The following is a 15,415-nucleotide window of genomic DNA, read 5'->3' on the forward strand; positions in this document are numbered from 1 at the left end:
ATCAGGGCCTGACCTGGGCTTTTGGGAACAAGATGACATAATCTTGCTATGAAGTCACGGACACAGCAAATGTCACAGTTCTAACTACAGAAAGCCAGACAGACATGAGCCTTTTACACCATTTTATCACTGTACTCCTGTAAAATACTGTCACCTATTTTGATCATATCTCTGTTATTAGAAACACGAACACAGGGACGATGATCAGCCTGCAAGGCAGACTGCGTGGGAATCTCCAGCTCCCTCCTATGGGGAGCCATGCAGCACACGGGCGCTGCCATGTACTGGCACATGACATGCCAGAAATACAGACACGAACATCCTCATCTGTGAGCACAGAGCTAAAAGAGCAGGATTCAGATGGTTTTATGAGAATATTTCATAATTCTCCTCCCGCCGCCCCCTACTCAGTTAGCAGCTCAGTCAGCGCCAACTAAAGTTATAATTATTGCCATAATTATTATTTTAATAAGAACCAATGACTTATCAAAATATTGCGCTGAAGACTTGCACATCTTTTCTTGTAAGACTGCCAAAAAGCTAGTTCATTGCTGAGGTACCGCTCCATGTACGCTGCTAGCAGACAGCACCTCCAAGTTTCTATTTATGCAACTGAGTGACTAAACTCAGTTCAACTGAATGCCAAAGTGTAAGCAATTTGAGGCACAGTGGCTGTGCAAAGTATTATTATTCTCCTGGTATATACACACTAACAGCTTTGTTTACTACATTTACTCCTCTTCTGCTTGTTTGCTTGGGTTTTACATACTGTAGGCCAAGTTGCTGAACTTAGATGCCTTAAGGTAGCCACCTGAATCCATATTTACCTTTTTAAACATCTGTGTCAGGCATCCATAGGAAGTTTTAAGTGCATAAGCAAGCCTGTAGGCATCTAAGTCAATATAATTAGGTGCCTAGATTTATCTCCAGCTACCCAAATGTGGACATCTGCAGGCAACAAGTTGCTATTTTTCGTAAGAGTATTTTTTTTCTACCAGGTAATATTAGCTTGATAACGGATTATTTTTTCTTCACATGCTTGTTCAAGATGACCCCAATCCAGATCTCTGGTAACACTCCATTTCTACACAGAAGTCCAATTTAAATTTTCATAATTAGCAGATGGCCATTTAGCTAGTTACAGCTCCAGGTACACTGCCAGATTGAGGAAAAAGTTCCTCGGTTAAAAAGATAACTAATGACCCTTGCAGCTGTGGGGCTCTTCATCAAGGTGGCCAGTTGTCATCCCGCTAAGTTTACAGCTAGAACACGTGACACAAGGACCCTACCTGCCTCTATGGCATGCAGTTATACATTTCTGAAGAACCAAAGATTTGCCACGGAAATGTCATTTTTCAGGTTTGTCTATTCATCTCCCAGGTAAGGGTCAACAGGCTGGATATAGTTTCAGGGAACTCTCTTCACTTCAGTCAATACAGCCATGATATCCATCGCTTTTTGTTTCAAAGAAGATGTTTTAACTGAACCATGTGTCCTCCTGAATCAAAGAGTGCAATTATAAAGAACAAAGCTAACTACAAACAGGCTGAGTTTTAAGAACAAAACGAAAGACTTCTCAGAAATTCAGAGAGCATGAAATCCAAAACTCACCATTAAGAAAAGTCAGCAAATAGCATCAACTCTAAGAAAAATACTCTGACACCACCAACTTAACTGAACCAAAGACTACATCTGAAGGGCAAGCAAAGGCTGCAGTATGAAGTAAAAATGAGTGTCCATGACTCATTCGACCAAATCCAAGTTAAACTGAAGTTTGCAGTGTCGTTCAGCTTTGTAGAATTGTTTTAAATAAGCATCCCACTTACTCTCTAATAATGTAACAGACCAGCAATAGAGCAGTAGCTTGAAAACAAAGTATGTGGGAAGCATTCAAGATCTGACCTCAGAGTCAACCACACACTAGTGTGAAATCTTTTTTAGCTAACTTTTTTTACTAAACTGATATTCATTTGTTGTGAAGTTTAATTTCATTACCACAAAAAAAAAGAAGCCAATTATAGACATGCTAAAAATAGTTCATCCCTTGGAGGAATCCTCTAATCATCTCTAAAAATAAGAAGTCACGTGATTTATGTGTCCTACACTGACCCTTTTGGTACTTCACATAAAAGGATGAACTCGGCAAGGTTACAACATGTATAAGTTTAGGCAACATTATATGTTGCTCAATTTTTATATCCACACAATTAGAAAGCCTAGTTTCTTCACTTCTAGCTCATACTCAAACTCAGTAAAGCATTCAGTCCTGTATCCGATGTGAAGCTTGGGAGTAACTCCATAGGAGGCACAGGTCCACAAGGCATCGAGACCATTTTCTGCTTCCAAGTGAAGCCTGGAAATCTCCTTTACCTGCCTGAAAACAGCTGGGCAGCCAATTTATACTACTAGCCTCTTGCTGATTTCTTTCGTGATCCATCCGCACTAATCAATCCTTTGACTCATCCTACCCTTAGGCTGTATAGTGCCAATCACAGAGAAATTCTGATCAGTGAGTGGAAATCACTGAAGAAGCCTGTGGAAGTCCAGTGCTGCACAGGTCCCTGATGGCAATACCGCAAAAGTTACACTTGTGACTCTTGTTAAGTGCTAGCAGCTATACTTGCTATTCAGCCTGTAAGCTCGTCAAGGCAGGGACCTTTCCTCACATGTGTCTGTAAATCTTCTAGTGCCCAGATGGTACCATACAAAGGAATAATAATTATATTTCCATGTAGACCATTATTGTGCATAATGTAAATTACTTTCACTGATCCAAGAGGAAATCATTTTCTCATTTTGAAATGAAAAGAGAGAGTAAAAATAATGATTACTTGTTTGATGCTATTATTATAACAATAATTACATTTGTGGGTCCAGAATCCTCAGCTGGTCTGTACTGACTTTAATGGAGCTATGCCAACGCATGGCAGCTGACAAGCTGGTCCCAGTCTTTGCCAAAGATCTCAAACTATTTCACAAGGACTGTCTACTTCAAACCCACACCACTTCCGTAAAAGATGGGAAGTTAAAATTGAGCACGCTTTGTAGACTGGGGAAGAGAAACACCAGATCTGGCGTGTGAAGGAATGGATTCCTACAATGGCACAGCAGGCATCTGAGCATCACTGCCACAGCCCCCCTCCCTCACCGGTGCAGAGGAGCAGGCTTTTGCAGAGATTCAGACCTCAAGTGAGCTGAATTGCCTTCTGGAGGCACTCATTTCTCTCTATTCATTAGAAGGCCTTAGACTGCCTGAATTTAGCACCCCAGTGTTTGTGAGATTCAGCCTGGGCTTAAGTGCTTAAAAGGGGACAGCCGTAATCACCAGCACCAAATGTGAAAGGGACAAATGAAGTTGGAACCTGCCAGGGCTCAGCTCCTCTGGAGGAAAAAAACCAACACAATTATCAGACCAAAGAGGACTAAGTCTGGACAGCCAGTAATTGAAAACCTCAAAACTACATGTCGCTTTTAGCTATGTGGCTCTAAACGCTTTGCTACAGATGCCAAGAGGTTAGTGATGGGAGAAGGCAACCAGGACTCCGACTTTCCCTGCTCCCACAGTGTGCTCTCCTGTTCAACACGTACTCTGCAGCACAGCATCAAAGGCCCACCATTACATAAAAAGAAGAGGGACTAAGGTTCCCAAGTCTAAAAATCAGACTCAAACACTTGAAAGTGTTACTCCTCATAAACTGCACTAATACAAGCAGTTACACACACCAGCACTCATGCACCCTGTGAGTAGCTGTGCAGGGATGCTCCTGCATCTGCCCAAATCAGACACCCCATCGGCCTAAATTAGAAGAAAAATACAGGACATGGTATCCCATTTAAAGAGTCACTGGAAAAGCTCCAGTGAAGTGCCAGACCTAACTTTAACACTGTAAAGAAAAATCATGAAGTATTTGATTAAAAGTAATCCTTGAGGTTATATAATTTGACTGTTCCTACAAATTAAATTCACTTCATGCTTTCATTGTACTCCTGTCCCTTCATCAAACACTAATAAGATGCTGTATCACATATCATGGACTTTCAATACTGAAGGGAAAAAACATTTTGAAAAATATTTCTCAATACAGCTGCAACATGTGGCAGGTAATGAGGGCCTTTTACACCAGAAAGTATCCATTTTGCAATAGCTGACAAGGAGTAAATGGGATTTGTATGTCTCCTGTACAGCAGCTGGTCTTCTCTTGCTAAAAAGTGAAAATGCTTCTATTTCAAAGGGAACATCTGCAAAATCCCATCATACATTAAAAAATAAAAAACCAACACAACAAAAATACACCAGTGGCCTGAAAAAGACTTCCGATGGCATAACCAATTAACGTAGATCCATTTCATATAATACCTTCCCACATCCCCACAGAAAAGATGCTTAACGAGGTAACTGCTGCAGGAGTCCATCAATCTAATCTGGTTCTAATACTCTTCTTAAATAATGCATACATTAGTTCTCTGTTACTGAAAAGATTTGTTTGTTTTATTAACATGTGCCTTGTTAAGTGCTAAGACTTCGTAAAAATCGGTATGCAGCTTCTAGCTGCAAATGTATTGTCTCCCCCCTTTCCCATTACAAAATGATTAGTTGTCTCCATTCTCCTTTTCAACTGCTATTAAAGCTGTACCGCAGCGTGATTAAGCTCCTGTTAACAAGCAAAACTGTACTTAACGGTCAAGTCAGTACTATGGACCCATTCTCTAAGAAATATATCATTTTTGGCCACATAATAGGTCGATGCCATTAATTTTATTCACGACCTAAGGTACCTTAACTAAGCTTTTTCACTGACACCAGCAGGTGTACTAAAACAAGTGCGGACCCAGTTTCCAGAGCTTGATTCACACTGGATAGAAGTTTAACACATAAATGATTAGCTCACATTAAGCTCCCTTGCACCTTTCAGGTCTGGAAATTTTTCTGAAAACCTTTTTTCCCCTCATTTCTTGTGTTCAGAGATGAAATTACTGAGGCCACACGTCTACATCAACAAGTTACTTAGAGAAGAAGATGTTTAAATAGGTACCATCTGGTTGTGTCATAATATATGGAACCTATACATTCACTGATTCAAGCAAAAAGGATAAATTAGGGGTGAAATAATTCTTTTCTTCTTGAAATCTCTTTTGTTTTCTGGAGCTTAACAAATTATTTTATGCTTAAGTGCAACTTTGTGGAGCGAACTCCCAGCGACTACAAGGAGTCTTCCAGCGGTAGCCCAGCTCCTTGCCCAAGGCAGGAGCGCTCTCCTCCGATGCCCGCCTGCTACCACCCCAGTGCAAAGCTATGCTTTAATGCAGGTGCTATACTGAAACCTGTGCACTGTGCAGAAACTCACTTGTTTAGTACCTCCCACATGGATAATGCACTGATGCTTGGCAGAGGGTAGGTCGGGGCTGTGTGTTTGTTTCTGGCAAAACAGTGCTGGGAATCCACCTGTGGAATCTAAACATTACAGGGGCAAATACTTTTCAAAAGAAAACTTTCTTGTTTCCAAACCTGAAAAAACACCAAGCTTCTGCTTGATACGCAAGGTGAATTCTGCACCGTTCTTACTTTGGGGAAGCATTTGGAAAAGGCGGGGGGAAATGTTTGATGGATGGACTTTAAGAGAAAATGGAGTAAAGTCTCCTCGGTTTTCTTTGCTGTATGATTCCCCTAGTTTTCTTCAGCATTACAGAGTTGCTGCTACTTTGCACTGACTGACAATAACTGATCACAGTTTTTATAACTTTGTGTTGAGTAGAGTTGCAGCTGGATGCCTGTCCTAGTTTCAGTAACCAACAGGTATTACAGCTTACGCACGCATTATAATAACTTTTGGCTTCTCGCACCTTTAGCCTGGTGAAGCTCAGCATGCATCACGTAAGTGAGCTGGGGGAACAAGCAAGAAGAAATATAACCTGCTTGAGCACATTCAGCTGACCAACCCATGGAGAAGCAGCAGACCCAGCCTCACTCTCCACATTCCCTGAAGAAATACCACATTTCCCACTACAGAAATGAAAATAAGGAGGAGAGGCACTAGTGATCCACAGGACTGTCCTCCCTAGCTTAACTTCTGCTTGGAGTTGAAACAGATAATCCGCACTGTCCCCAAACACACAACACCTTCTCTTGACCGTTCCGAACATTTCGGGCAGATGCTCTGCTGTCACGCCCCTCTGATCACCAGCAGCCCTGAAGCGGGGATTTGCATTCCTTCTTCTTCCCTTTGGGCTCCCAACACACAACATCCACCAAGCAGCCCCTTCCACCACCACCAGCAGGCTGCATTAAAAAAGCCTGAGACTAAGCAGCATGCTTACGGTATTTTCGCAAAAAGCTGTTGCATACTTTTCAAAGATAAACACCGTTACATAAAAATCAACCCATTCTCAGAAGGTAGCTTAATTCTAGCTTGCTTTTGATGCTTGAGTTTTGCTGAATGAATAAAGCTTGTGCAAAGGGTGCTGAACAGCCGCAAAAATCATACATGGTTGCGAGCACCCACCAAAGTCACCGCTACTGATACAATTCAGGCTTCTTTAAAGATATCCATAACCTAGCTTAATTAAATGGGGAACAACTGCAGGAAACTACTTACGAGTAATGAAAGCTCCAGATGTAGCTGGCCAGGGGATCTAGCACAGTAGATGTTTTCAGTTGCAGAATTGCTCAATTCAGAATTGTTTCTTCCTGCCAAGTTGGCAATTCATATTCAATTATGCACAGGTACAGTGGAAACATTTTTTGCTATGGTATGACGTTACTTCATTTTCCAAATGAAATTGCTTATTACATGTATCTGACAGCGTTTAATAAAAGTCTAAGTGCCTCTTAAACACCTGGTTCAAAGGATTGTGTTTCTTTTCCCACAGATACAAATTACCAAATCCTCACACTACTTATGTCCGGCTCAGTAAAGTAAAATATGTACCACCATTTTAGTCTTGTACATAGGTCAGAGACAAAGAAAAAACAAAATAAACAAAAACGCTGTAACCTCATATGGCAACTTTCAGACATAGGTTTGAGAAGCACTATCTTCTGCAAAGTGTCCAAAATCTGGTTTGTGTAACTTTATTTAGTATAAAGGCTCTTGTAAAGGCAGTTATCAGGGCATCCATGTGTTAAAGGCTCTCTTCAGAGTGAAAAAAAGCCATCAGGTACTACATTGCAGACAAACATCTAGCAGCCTTTCCAGAAAACACTCCCCAAAGATGTATTAAACACACCACCCCATTAACAGACCAAAGACACATTAAAATTAATATTCTTTTTTGGTTAAAATGCAAGACTGAGAAATCTTTGAAAAAGTCTTTGCAGGGTCTCTCAGACGCGCTTAACCCAAAGTAATTTGGATGTAACAGGGCTACTGTATTCACACCAGCCAGCTTCTTCAACTGTTGCAAAACAATTTGACATACACAAACTAAGGGAAACTTGGACTGAGAAGGACAACAACTTTGCTCGGGCTACAGAAATTGTATTGTAATGTGGAAACAAAACAACATTAAAAAAAACTTCTTTCACAACGATTCTATATCGTGTAATTCCATTAAACAGGTATTTTCCCCATGAATTGACTCTGAAATGAAAAATGGGCTTGCCTCAGAGACAGGCAACATAGGTAGGGTTAGATAAATCAACATTTGCATGTCGGGAGTGCCTGGGAACTTCACCCACCAATTTAAGCAAGCTGTCAGGTTGTTTAGGCAGAAATCTGCACAAATCCAATTTCCCTATCGCTTTTCCACCAAGCACACTTTTTAATCAATAGACAGATGCTTAAATGTGGGGTTTTGTATTCTGACAAAGTAATTTTAAGGATGGCAGCCACCTCCCAGTGTGCGGGATAAGCAAAGCCACAAGTACCATAAAGTCATCTTGAAGAAGTATTGCCAAATCACCTCTTGACAAAGCACATTGTCAAGCACGCTGTCACTTGTCTTGAGCCTTGTAGGTTTTTTAACACCAATGTCAGACATTGTGGGACAGCCCAGTGTGATCCATACTAGTCATTTAGATAACGAGGGGAAAACAGGTACACTCAGCATGTGTTTTAAAACATGTTTTCTATTCGGAACCCCAGTGCTCCATCTTTAGGTCTTCGATCAAATCTGTATGCACAAAGACATGATTCATAACCGTCAGCATCAAAATAATCATATTCTACGTCCGCGTGTCACCAGCAGAGAAATAATTAGCTCTCAGCCCTGAACTCAGTATTTGTTCCAACGCACCGGGCACAAACCGGACAGACTGTGCCAGGATGTTTGTAAGACAACTGCTAACGATACTCGTTCTGACACTGTCCCGGAGCACACAGAGGAGGATTACTTCCTAGAAAGCCTGGTGAGCTGGAGAGTGGGGCTGGAGCCCCGGACGCAGCCTGCCCCCTCCCGGCCCCCCGCCTGCCCAGGTACCAGCACCCGCCAACCTTCAAGAACCCACACTGGAGAGACCAAGAAGCTGCAGAAGAATGAAAGACAAAAGAATAAAAGACTAGCCAGACAGGAAAAGAGGCAGAGGGCAGAGTGCTGGAGGAAAAATAGTGGAGCCTGAACGGTTACATTTATGAATGCAGCAAGTACCAAGATAAGATTACACGTAGAGATAAAACTGAACTCGATAAGCCAGAATTTTAATTTTCACCTCTAGAAAGCACAGCAAGATCTGCAGACACTGGATAGGTGTGTACTACCTTTCAGAAAAGTTGTCCCAATGTCAGTGACAGAGCACTCGTGTGCTCAGGGCACGGGTTCTCTGCAGCCTTTCTGTGGCCGAAACACCCACAATCGTTTATGAGGGTAAGTCATCTCTGAGCCCCAAGCTCTTGCTTTCTCTCTCAAGATGTAAACAGAAATACAGAAACAAACAAAAATATGCATGCATACTTTAAGAGGCAACACTTATTTAACATAAGCCTACTGCTAAAAGAATTAAGTGAATACCAAAGGAAGCTTCTCTTGAGCTGAACAATACTATGTACCGGTGGTACACACCAACACGTATTTCTGAGGTTTGCATTAATTGACCAAGAACACTGTTAATTTGCTTTTCCACGTGCCTATTAGAAAATTCAGAAATGCAACTGGCAATAGGGCCAGCTTTGCAACCCCTTGTGGTTCAGGCCTGAATCATTTAAATGAAAGCTGGGGAGTTTGCAAAAGAAAATTATAAGAGAGAGGGCGAGAGCACAGTTTCAGTATGCTTGAGTTTTTAGCGGTTAATAAAATGATTGCATTAAATGTCACTGCCTGTCACCGACTGGGCCTGATAGAGCTGTGCAATAAAGAATAGCGCCTGTGCGGTTTTCAGGTGGAAAAAATAAAGTAGCAGTAAGATAAACCCTTAGGAACGTATCAGGCAGGCGGCTCTCCAGCGAAGTTCGGGGACGCCGAAACGCCGGCGACAGAGGCGGGCAGTGCCGAAGGGGCACTGAGGAGAGGACAGCAGAGGATCCCACCGATGCATTTTCTGGCGTTGCAGCCGCGGCCCGGGCGCTCTCGCCGCACGGCCCCTCCGCCGTTGGCCGTGCCGGGGGCGCCGGCAGCCAGGACCCCCGCCGCGGGTGGGAGCCCACGCGGCGGGACCGGACCCGCACCGCGGCACCTGCGCGGCGGCGGTAGGCGCCCACGCGGGGCGGGGGGACACGAGCCCCGGGCGACCGCGCCTCGCTCGCCCCAACTTCCCCGCGCCTGCCGGGCAGCCCCCTCCGCAGAAGCGCAGCGAAAAGCCGTGAGGCGGGGGCGCAGCCGCTCCCCTCCCGCCGCCCTCCGCCCGCGCCTACCATCGCCTTGCCGTGCGGGGCGGCGGGTCCGCGGCGCTGCGGGTGCGCCCGCTGGTCTCCGCCGCGGTCTCGCTTCTCGCGGCCGGCGGCGCCGCCGCGCTGCTCCTCGCCGGCGTCGAGGGAGGTGAAATTCCAGACGAGGAGGGTCTGCAGGAGCAGCACGGTGAGCGCCGCCACCAGCGCCGAGCGGGAGCGCCGCGCCAGCCGCCGGGCGCACGGAGCGGCCACCATCTTCGCTGCTGCCGCCGCTGCCGCGCTCCCGAGAGCCGCCGCATCCGCCGCGGCACGGAGTTTTCAGCCGGGCAGAGCCAGACGTCAGCAGGAGGAGGGCGGAGGTGGGGAAGGAGGGAGGGCGGGCGGGCGGAGGAGGTGTGCGCGGCGCGTGGGGATGGGGGAAGCCGGCGGGGAGCCCTGGCGGCGCGGCAGCCCGCGGCCGGGCCAGCCCGGGGCGAGGGGTGGGGTTGGCGGAGGAAGAGGAAGGAGGGAGGAGGAGGGTGGGCTGGAGACGGAGGAGGAGCGGCAGCGGGTGCTGCTGCTGCCGCCGGCGGGCGGGCGAGCGAGCGAGCGAGCCCCGGCTCTGCGTGAGGGGAAGGGGCCGGGGCGGGGCGGCTCCGCGCCTCACGGCGGGCGGGGGAAGGGGCGGCCGGCGCCGGGGCGGGCGGTGACTGCCATCTTCTGAGGGAAAGCTGCTGCGCGCCGGCGGGCGGGAACCGGGCGTGAGGCGACGGGTGCGAGGCGACGGGCGGGCGGCGGCACCTGGCGGGCGGGAAGGCCTGCGGCCTTCCCGCCCGTCAGGTGCCGCCTCCCGCCCGGTTGCCGCCTTCCCCCGCTCCCGACCGGCAGACGATTCGCCTGTGAAGGCTGGTATTCGGCCCTTTTTCTGTTGTTGTTATTAATTTTTTTTTTTAACCGACTTGGAGTCAATTCGCGCTGAACTGACCTGCAGCCATTTCAGATGGGGGTTTTTCGTTTCGGCTGGTCGCCTTAAAAATGGCCGCAGCAAAAAGGTGGCGCGGCTTGCGCTCCTTGATGAAAGAAAATGTTGTCGATAAATCGTCAAACTTCCGGAGCTTATCATGAACTCTGCATATATTCATTAATTTCGCTGCCATGTATCTATTGGCCAGTCTTTACTTTTGAAAGGCTGTTACTCCAGCTCTGCTCAAAGTAGACCCGGCTGTGATGTTGAGGCTGTGGGGCCTTCAGCCTGTGTGGGCCCTGCAATGGCCAAGTGGTTTGACTGCTTGCAGCATAGGTACACCTTTAAAGACACTTGTCTCCCCCCATCCGATGAACAGCCATCCTCGTGTACAACGCTGGCACAAATGTGCGCAAACCATTTCATGGGCAAAAATGGTCCAAATCCTCCAAGACAGAAATTTTCTTTTTAAGCAAGGGTCACTGGCAGCATTTGGCCTCAGCAGAGTGAGAACGAGAGCGAGGTGCAACACCTCTACAGCTCTGAGGTTTGCAAGTACCAGGCATAGGCACAAGGTAACTGTAATTAAATGCCCAGTGTCTAAAATAGTGTACATAATGGATGGCTTCAGTTGCCTTTTTCTCCCATACTGGTATTGGCTTTCTAATCTGAAAGATCTCATTATCTGATGATAGTAGTGAAGTAGGGAGTTTCTTAATCTGCCTGCACAGTGCCTCTTTTTGTAAGCCTAATTCCATTTTACAAACCAAATCCAAAGGTGAAAAATAATATCTTCTGATAAGGACAGTGTATGTTCAGTCTCATGTGTGTCCTACTGAAAGTATGTCTGGAGAGAAGATCTGTATGCAAACCACAATAATTTATAGGCTATAAAGATCTGAGTCTTCAGTGTAAAGTCAGCCCTGTGTATGGGTGGGAGCCTCAGCACGAGACACTTCTGCACCGAGTAAAAAAGTGGAGTGGGGAGAGGAGCAGGCTTCCTCTCTGACAACATCATCCTTTCCCTGTATTTATAGAGATTATGTAAAATCTGGAGAGTACAGTAGGTATGGCATTCATTTTTAAAACTGTGCTATGACCAATGACCACTAACTGCTCAAAACATCCTTCTTCTGTTGCTAAAGAAAACAGCCAAATAGAAGTAAGAAGGAGAATAATTTAACTATTTTTTCCTGTGCTGATTCAAACTGGAAAGTAAAAAGGGCAAGGCTGAGCTTTGTGAGAATTTGAAGATGAAAAAAAATCACAAAAACTGAAAAACTGAACTGTACAAATCCTAAGAATAAACTAAAATCAGAAATTACATAAAAGTTAAAACCATAAAATGGACTTTTCTTATTATCACATTCATGAATAATGGCAGCTTGGGTGAGCTATGTTGCATCAGAAAATATTTAATCTGGCTACACGGAAGATATTTGAGAAAGTTACCACTCTGAAAATTCATGATGTTGCCCATGTTACATAAGACTGTTAGTATCTAGCACAAACTACGTAAGAGAAAAACCAGATTTGAATCTTAATAGGCAAGTATTATGATGGTTGCATTTAAGTGTCAAAGAGATGGTGTTTTAAGCAGGGATAACTAAAGTGACTTGGCTGATTTGCTCTAAAATCCTAACAGATAATTGGCTTAAACATTTTTTACCACTGCATAGGTATGTAAATTCAGCCTGGGTGTGTTTGAGAGGAGGTGGGTATCAATCTTGGCTACTTAGAATGATGTCAAAAAAGAACCATATTCCATTCCAGTAAAATTTTTACTCTGATCTACCTTGCTAGATTTACCTATCCTGTTATAAAAATACATTTTCTCCTCCTTACAGTGTAGACATAGTCTAAAATTGAATCAAGTAACCAGACTTTGTACAAAGAAATAAGTGAAGTTTAGAGCAATGTTAATAAGCAATATCCTTTCCTCTACTTTGAAGAGCTTACAGTCCATCTGGTGAACAAACACTACGGGCTTATCTGAACTCCAACTCACAGGCTGACTCATAGGCGGTTTAGAAGCACATTCTGTAATCAGTGAAAGACTAAGTTATTTCAGAGTGAAGATTTGCATTTTTCTTAAAAACAGTCATGTCCCTATCACATAAAAATTTAGATTTCAGATATATGTTATCAGGGTGAAGGGAAAAAGGCGTATCTGGGAATGAACTGATTTGTCTAAGGATAGACACTCAACCTTAAGAGAAAATCTGTGAAGAATCCAGAACAATTAGCAAATTTGTGTATATTCCTATGATTTTAAAAAATCGTAACACCTAAGGAATGAACCTTAGGAATAGAAAAGATTGAAAATAGGCCATGTTTTATGAGTAATCTGCAGTAGCAGTAGAGGTATCTTCCTGAGGTTTGTGCTTCTCCCCTGAAGTGGGAATTCTTTTTTTTCTTTTCCTTCTATCACTAGCAGGAACAACATACCACCCCTAATAATTTTAGTGAAACGTTGTACATATAGAGGACATACACCTTTTCCCCGGGAGGCTGGCAGTCTTACTGGTCTCCGCATCAAATCTGAAAGAGCAAAAACAGGATAGGGAATTACTCTTTGATAGGCTGATAAAAATTTCACTGTCTCAGACTACAGTTCACTGTCTGCTCTGCAACAAGTTCCCAACTCATTGCTTTTTGTTTTTAAACACTGGCGTCTTGCTATACTTTAAAGGTAGGGGAAATGTATCTTGATGTTTTTGGAACCACAGCACCATCGTTAACTTACTCTATGTTCTCCAGTTCAGTCATTTTATGGTTTACATGTACATTCTTCACAACTCAGGTATACTGTACCACGAATATTCACTATTCCATATCTTCTTTTTATAAGCAAACAAAACCCCAGGATTCCTTGCTACATACTCATTTTACATCTATCTGCTCTCCAAGTGAGTTACAAAAGCCACGTTCTCTCTTAGCGTGCATTGGCAGAACTAAAGTCCATGGAGATGTGACAAGATTGTGTGCAAGAAACGCCTTTAGTTCTGGTGGTTTTGTAAAACTTGAGATTCCAGCAAGCCATTCTTAATCCACTCTTGTTCCATTTTGCCACTTAATAGTTTGCAAACACAAGCTCTGCTGTCAATGTATATGCAAAAGCCAAATTTTTAACACCAACATTTCATTCTGGTAACAGGATCTATAAATTAGCAACATAAATAATCCTTATTTTTCAATTCTGGGTAAGTATACACCAAGACAATAAAAACAGGTACTTTTCTATGTTCAATTTATATACAATATCTAATACATATGTGGAATATATATTACTTCTTCCGAGAGATAAATTTAGTTCAGGACCTTGGCATATGCTCCACTTCAGGAAGTGAAGGAAAATGGAAGAATTATTCCCTTCACCATCACATTAAAGCGTCCCTTTTTCTTTATAACCTCTTAGCATATATAACCTTTTACTACCAATGGGGGGAAATGTCATGTATATGTACTTTATATATAGCCCTCAGTGTTGTGACAGCTTTTTCTTTCAGCCAGTGGTCGAGCATAATCACGGAAGGATTACCCATCTGTTCTTGCCATGTGGCATTCTGTCTTCAGTAAGGAGATATTGCAGTTCACAGCTTCCTGCAGTTCTTTTTTCTGATGTTCTCTCATTAACTAAAAATTGTATTATTATCCTTCTGAGTTACTTGTCCACAACTCCCTTGACCACACTGGGTAGTCCCACAGAAAACAGTGTGCTAGGTGGAGCTAGTACTATACGCCCATGCGTGACAGTGAAATTTTGCTGAACTTCTGCATAAATTCTCCAAACCCGTGGACCAAGTTGCCTGGGGGGCGGCAGGGAAGTGTCAACGTGCTGTTTTCCCCTGGGAGAGAGGAACAGAACAGGTAGACTGCATTTCCTGCTGCAGTTCCTAGCAGCCGAGTTAGCAAAGTGTTTCAGCTTACCTCTGAAACTGATCTGTCAGCAACACCACAGGCTTATCAAGGATATTATAAACCAAAGACAATTATACAAATTTAAGCAAACAACCTTGATAACTATCATTAATCTTGCTTTACTTAGATAGGTATTAACAAAAGTGGGTGCAAAAACCTGCTTGGCTATAATTTGGATGCTACAAGAAAAGGAAGTATTCAGACAAGATATTTGTTGTGCCTTAAAAGAAATACAGTAAGGTATTTGGTTTCTGGAAGAGTAAGGTATTAGTCCATGTACGGCAAAGATGACTGTGTCGTACACTACATGATTTCTCATTTTAATAGCTTTTGAATTCGTAGAACTGGTAACACATTGTAAACACTTGTTATTGACTCAGGGAAAATTTTGGTGAAGGCGATACTCCCTTTACAATCTTTGAGAATTACTCTCATTATTAATGGTTCAAGCACCAACTTTTATCTATGCCCCAGACCTTCCATCACAATGAAAAAACCTCCATAAATAGGACCAAAGGATGCAAGATTCATTGAGAATCTAGCAAACATATTTCTCTAGGGAACGAGTTCCCATCTTTGCAAGACAAAAAGGCAGGTTCTTGAAGCTCTATGGAGACTGAGGAGCCAGAGGAAAACCCTCGTGAGCTAGCTAACTAACAGCAGTTTTGCAGAAGCAGACAGCAGAAGTATCTTGAAATGATCTTCTACATCTGTGTGGTTTTGGCTTCATAATGATTTCTGCTTTGATGAACTTAAGGACTGGGAGGAAAAAGAGCTGGTAAACCAATCTGTC

General features: G+C 43.8%; 1 protein-coding gene across 2 annotated transcripts in view; it reads right to left on the reverse strand.

The window, feature by feature from the left end:
- XYLT1 (xylosyltransferase 1) overlaps positions 1–10,367 on the reverse strand; it is a 206,815-nt gene extending 196,448 nt beyond the window's left edge. The window contains exon 1 of one of the 2 annotated variants that reach the window (XM_075515567.1): positions 9,783–10,367. In XM_075515567.1, the coding sequence (XP_075371682.1) occupies positions 9,783–10,013 (231 nt within the window). In that variant the 5' untranslated portion in view covers positions 10,014–10,367. The remainder of the gene's footprint in view (positions 1–9,782) is intronic. The other variant, XM_075515568.1, reaches the window with a different exon arrangement.
- Between the last annotated feature and the right edge of the window lie 5,048 nt (positions 10,368–15,415).

The sequence above is a fragment of the Mycteria americana genome, chromosome 12, assembly GCF_035582795.1.
Source record: "Mycteria americana isolate JAX WOST 10 ecotype Jacksonville Zoo and Gardens chromosome 12, USCA_MyAme_1.0, whole genome shotgun sequence".
In the NCBI taxonomy this organism is placed as follows: Eukaryota; Metazoa; Chordata; class Aves; order Ciconiiformes; family Ciconiidae; genus Mycteria; species Mycteria americana.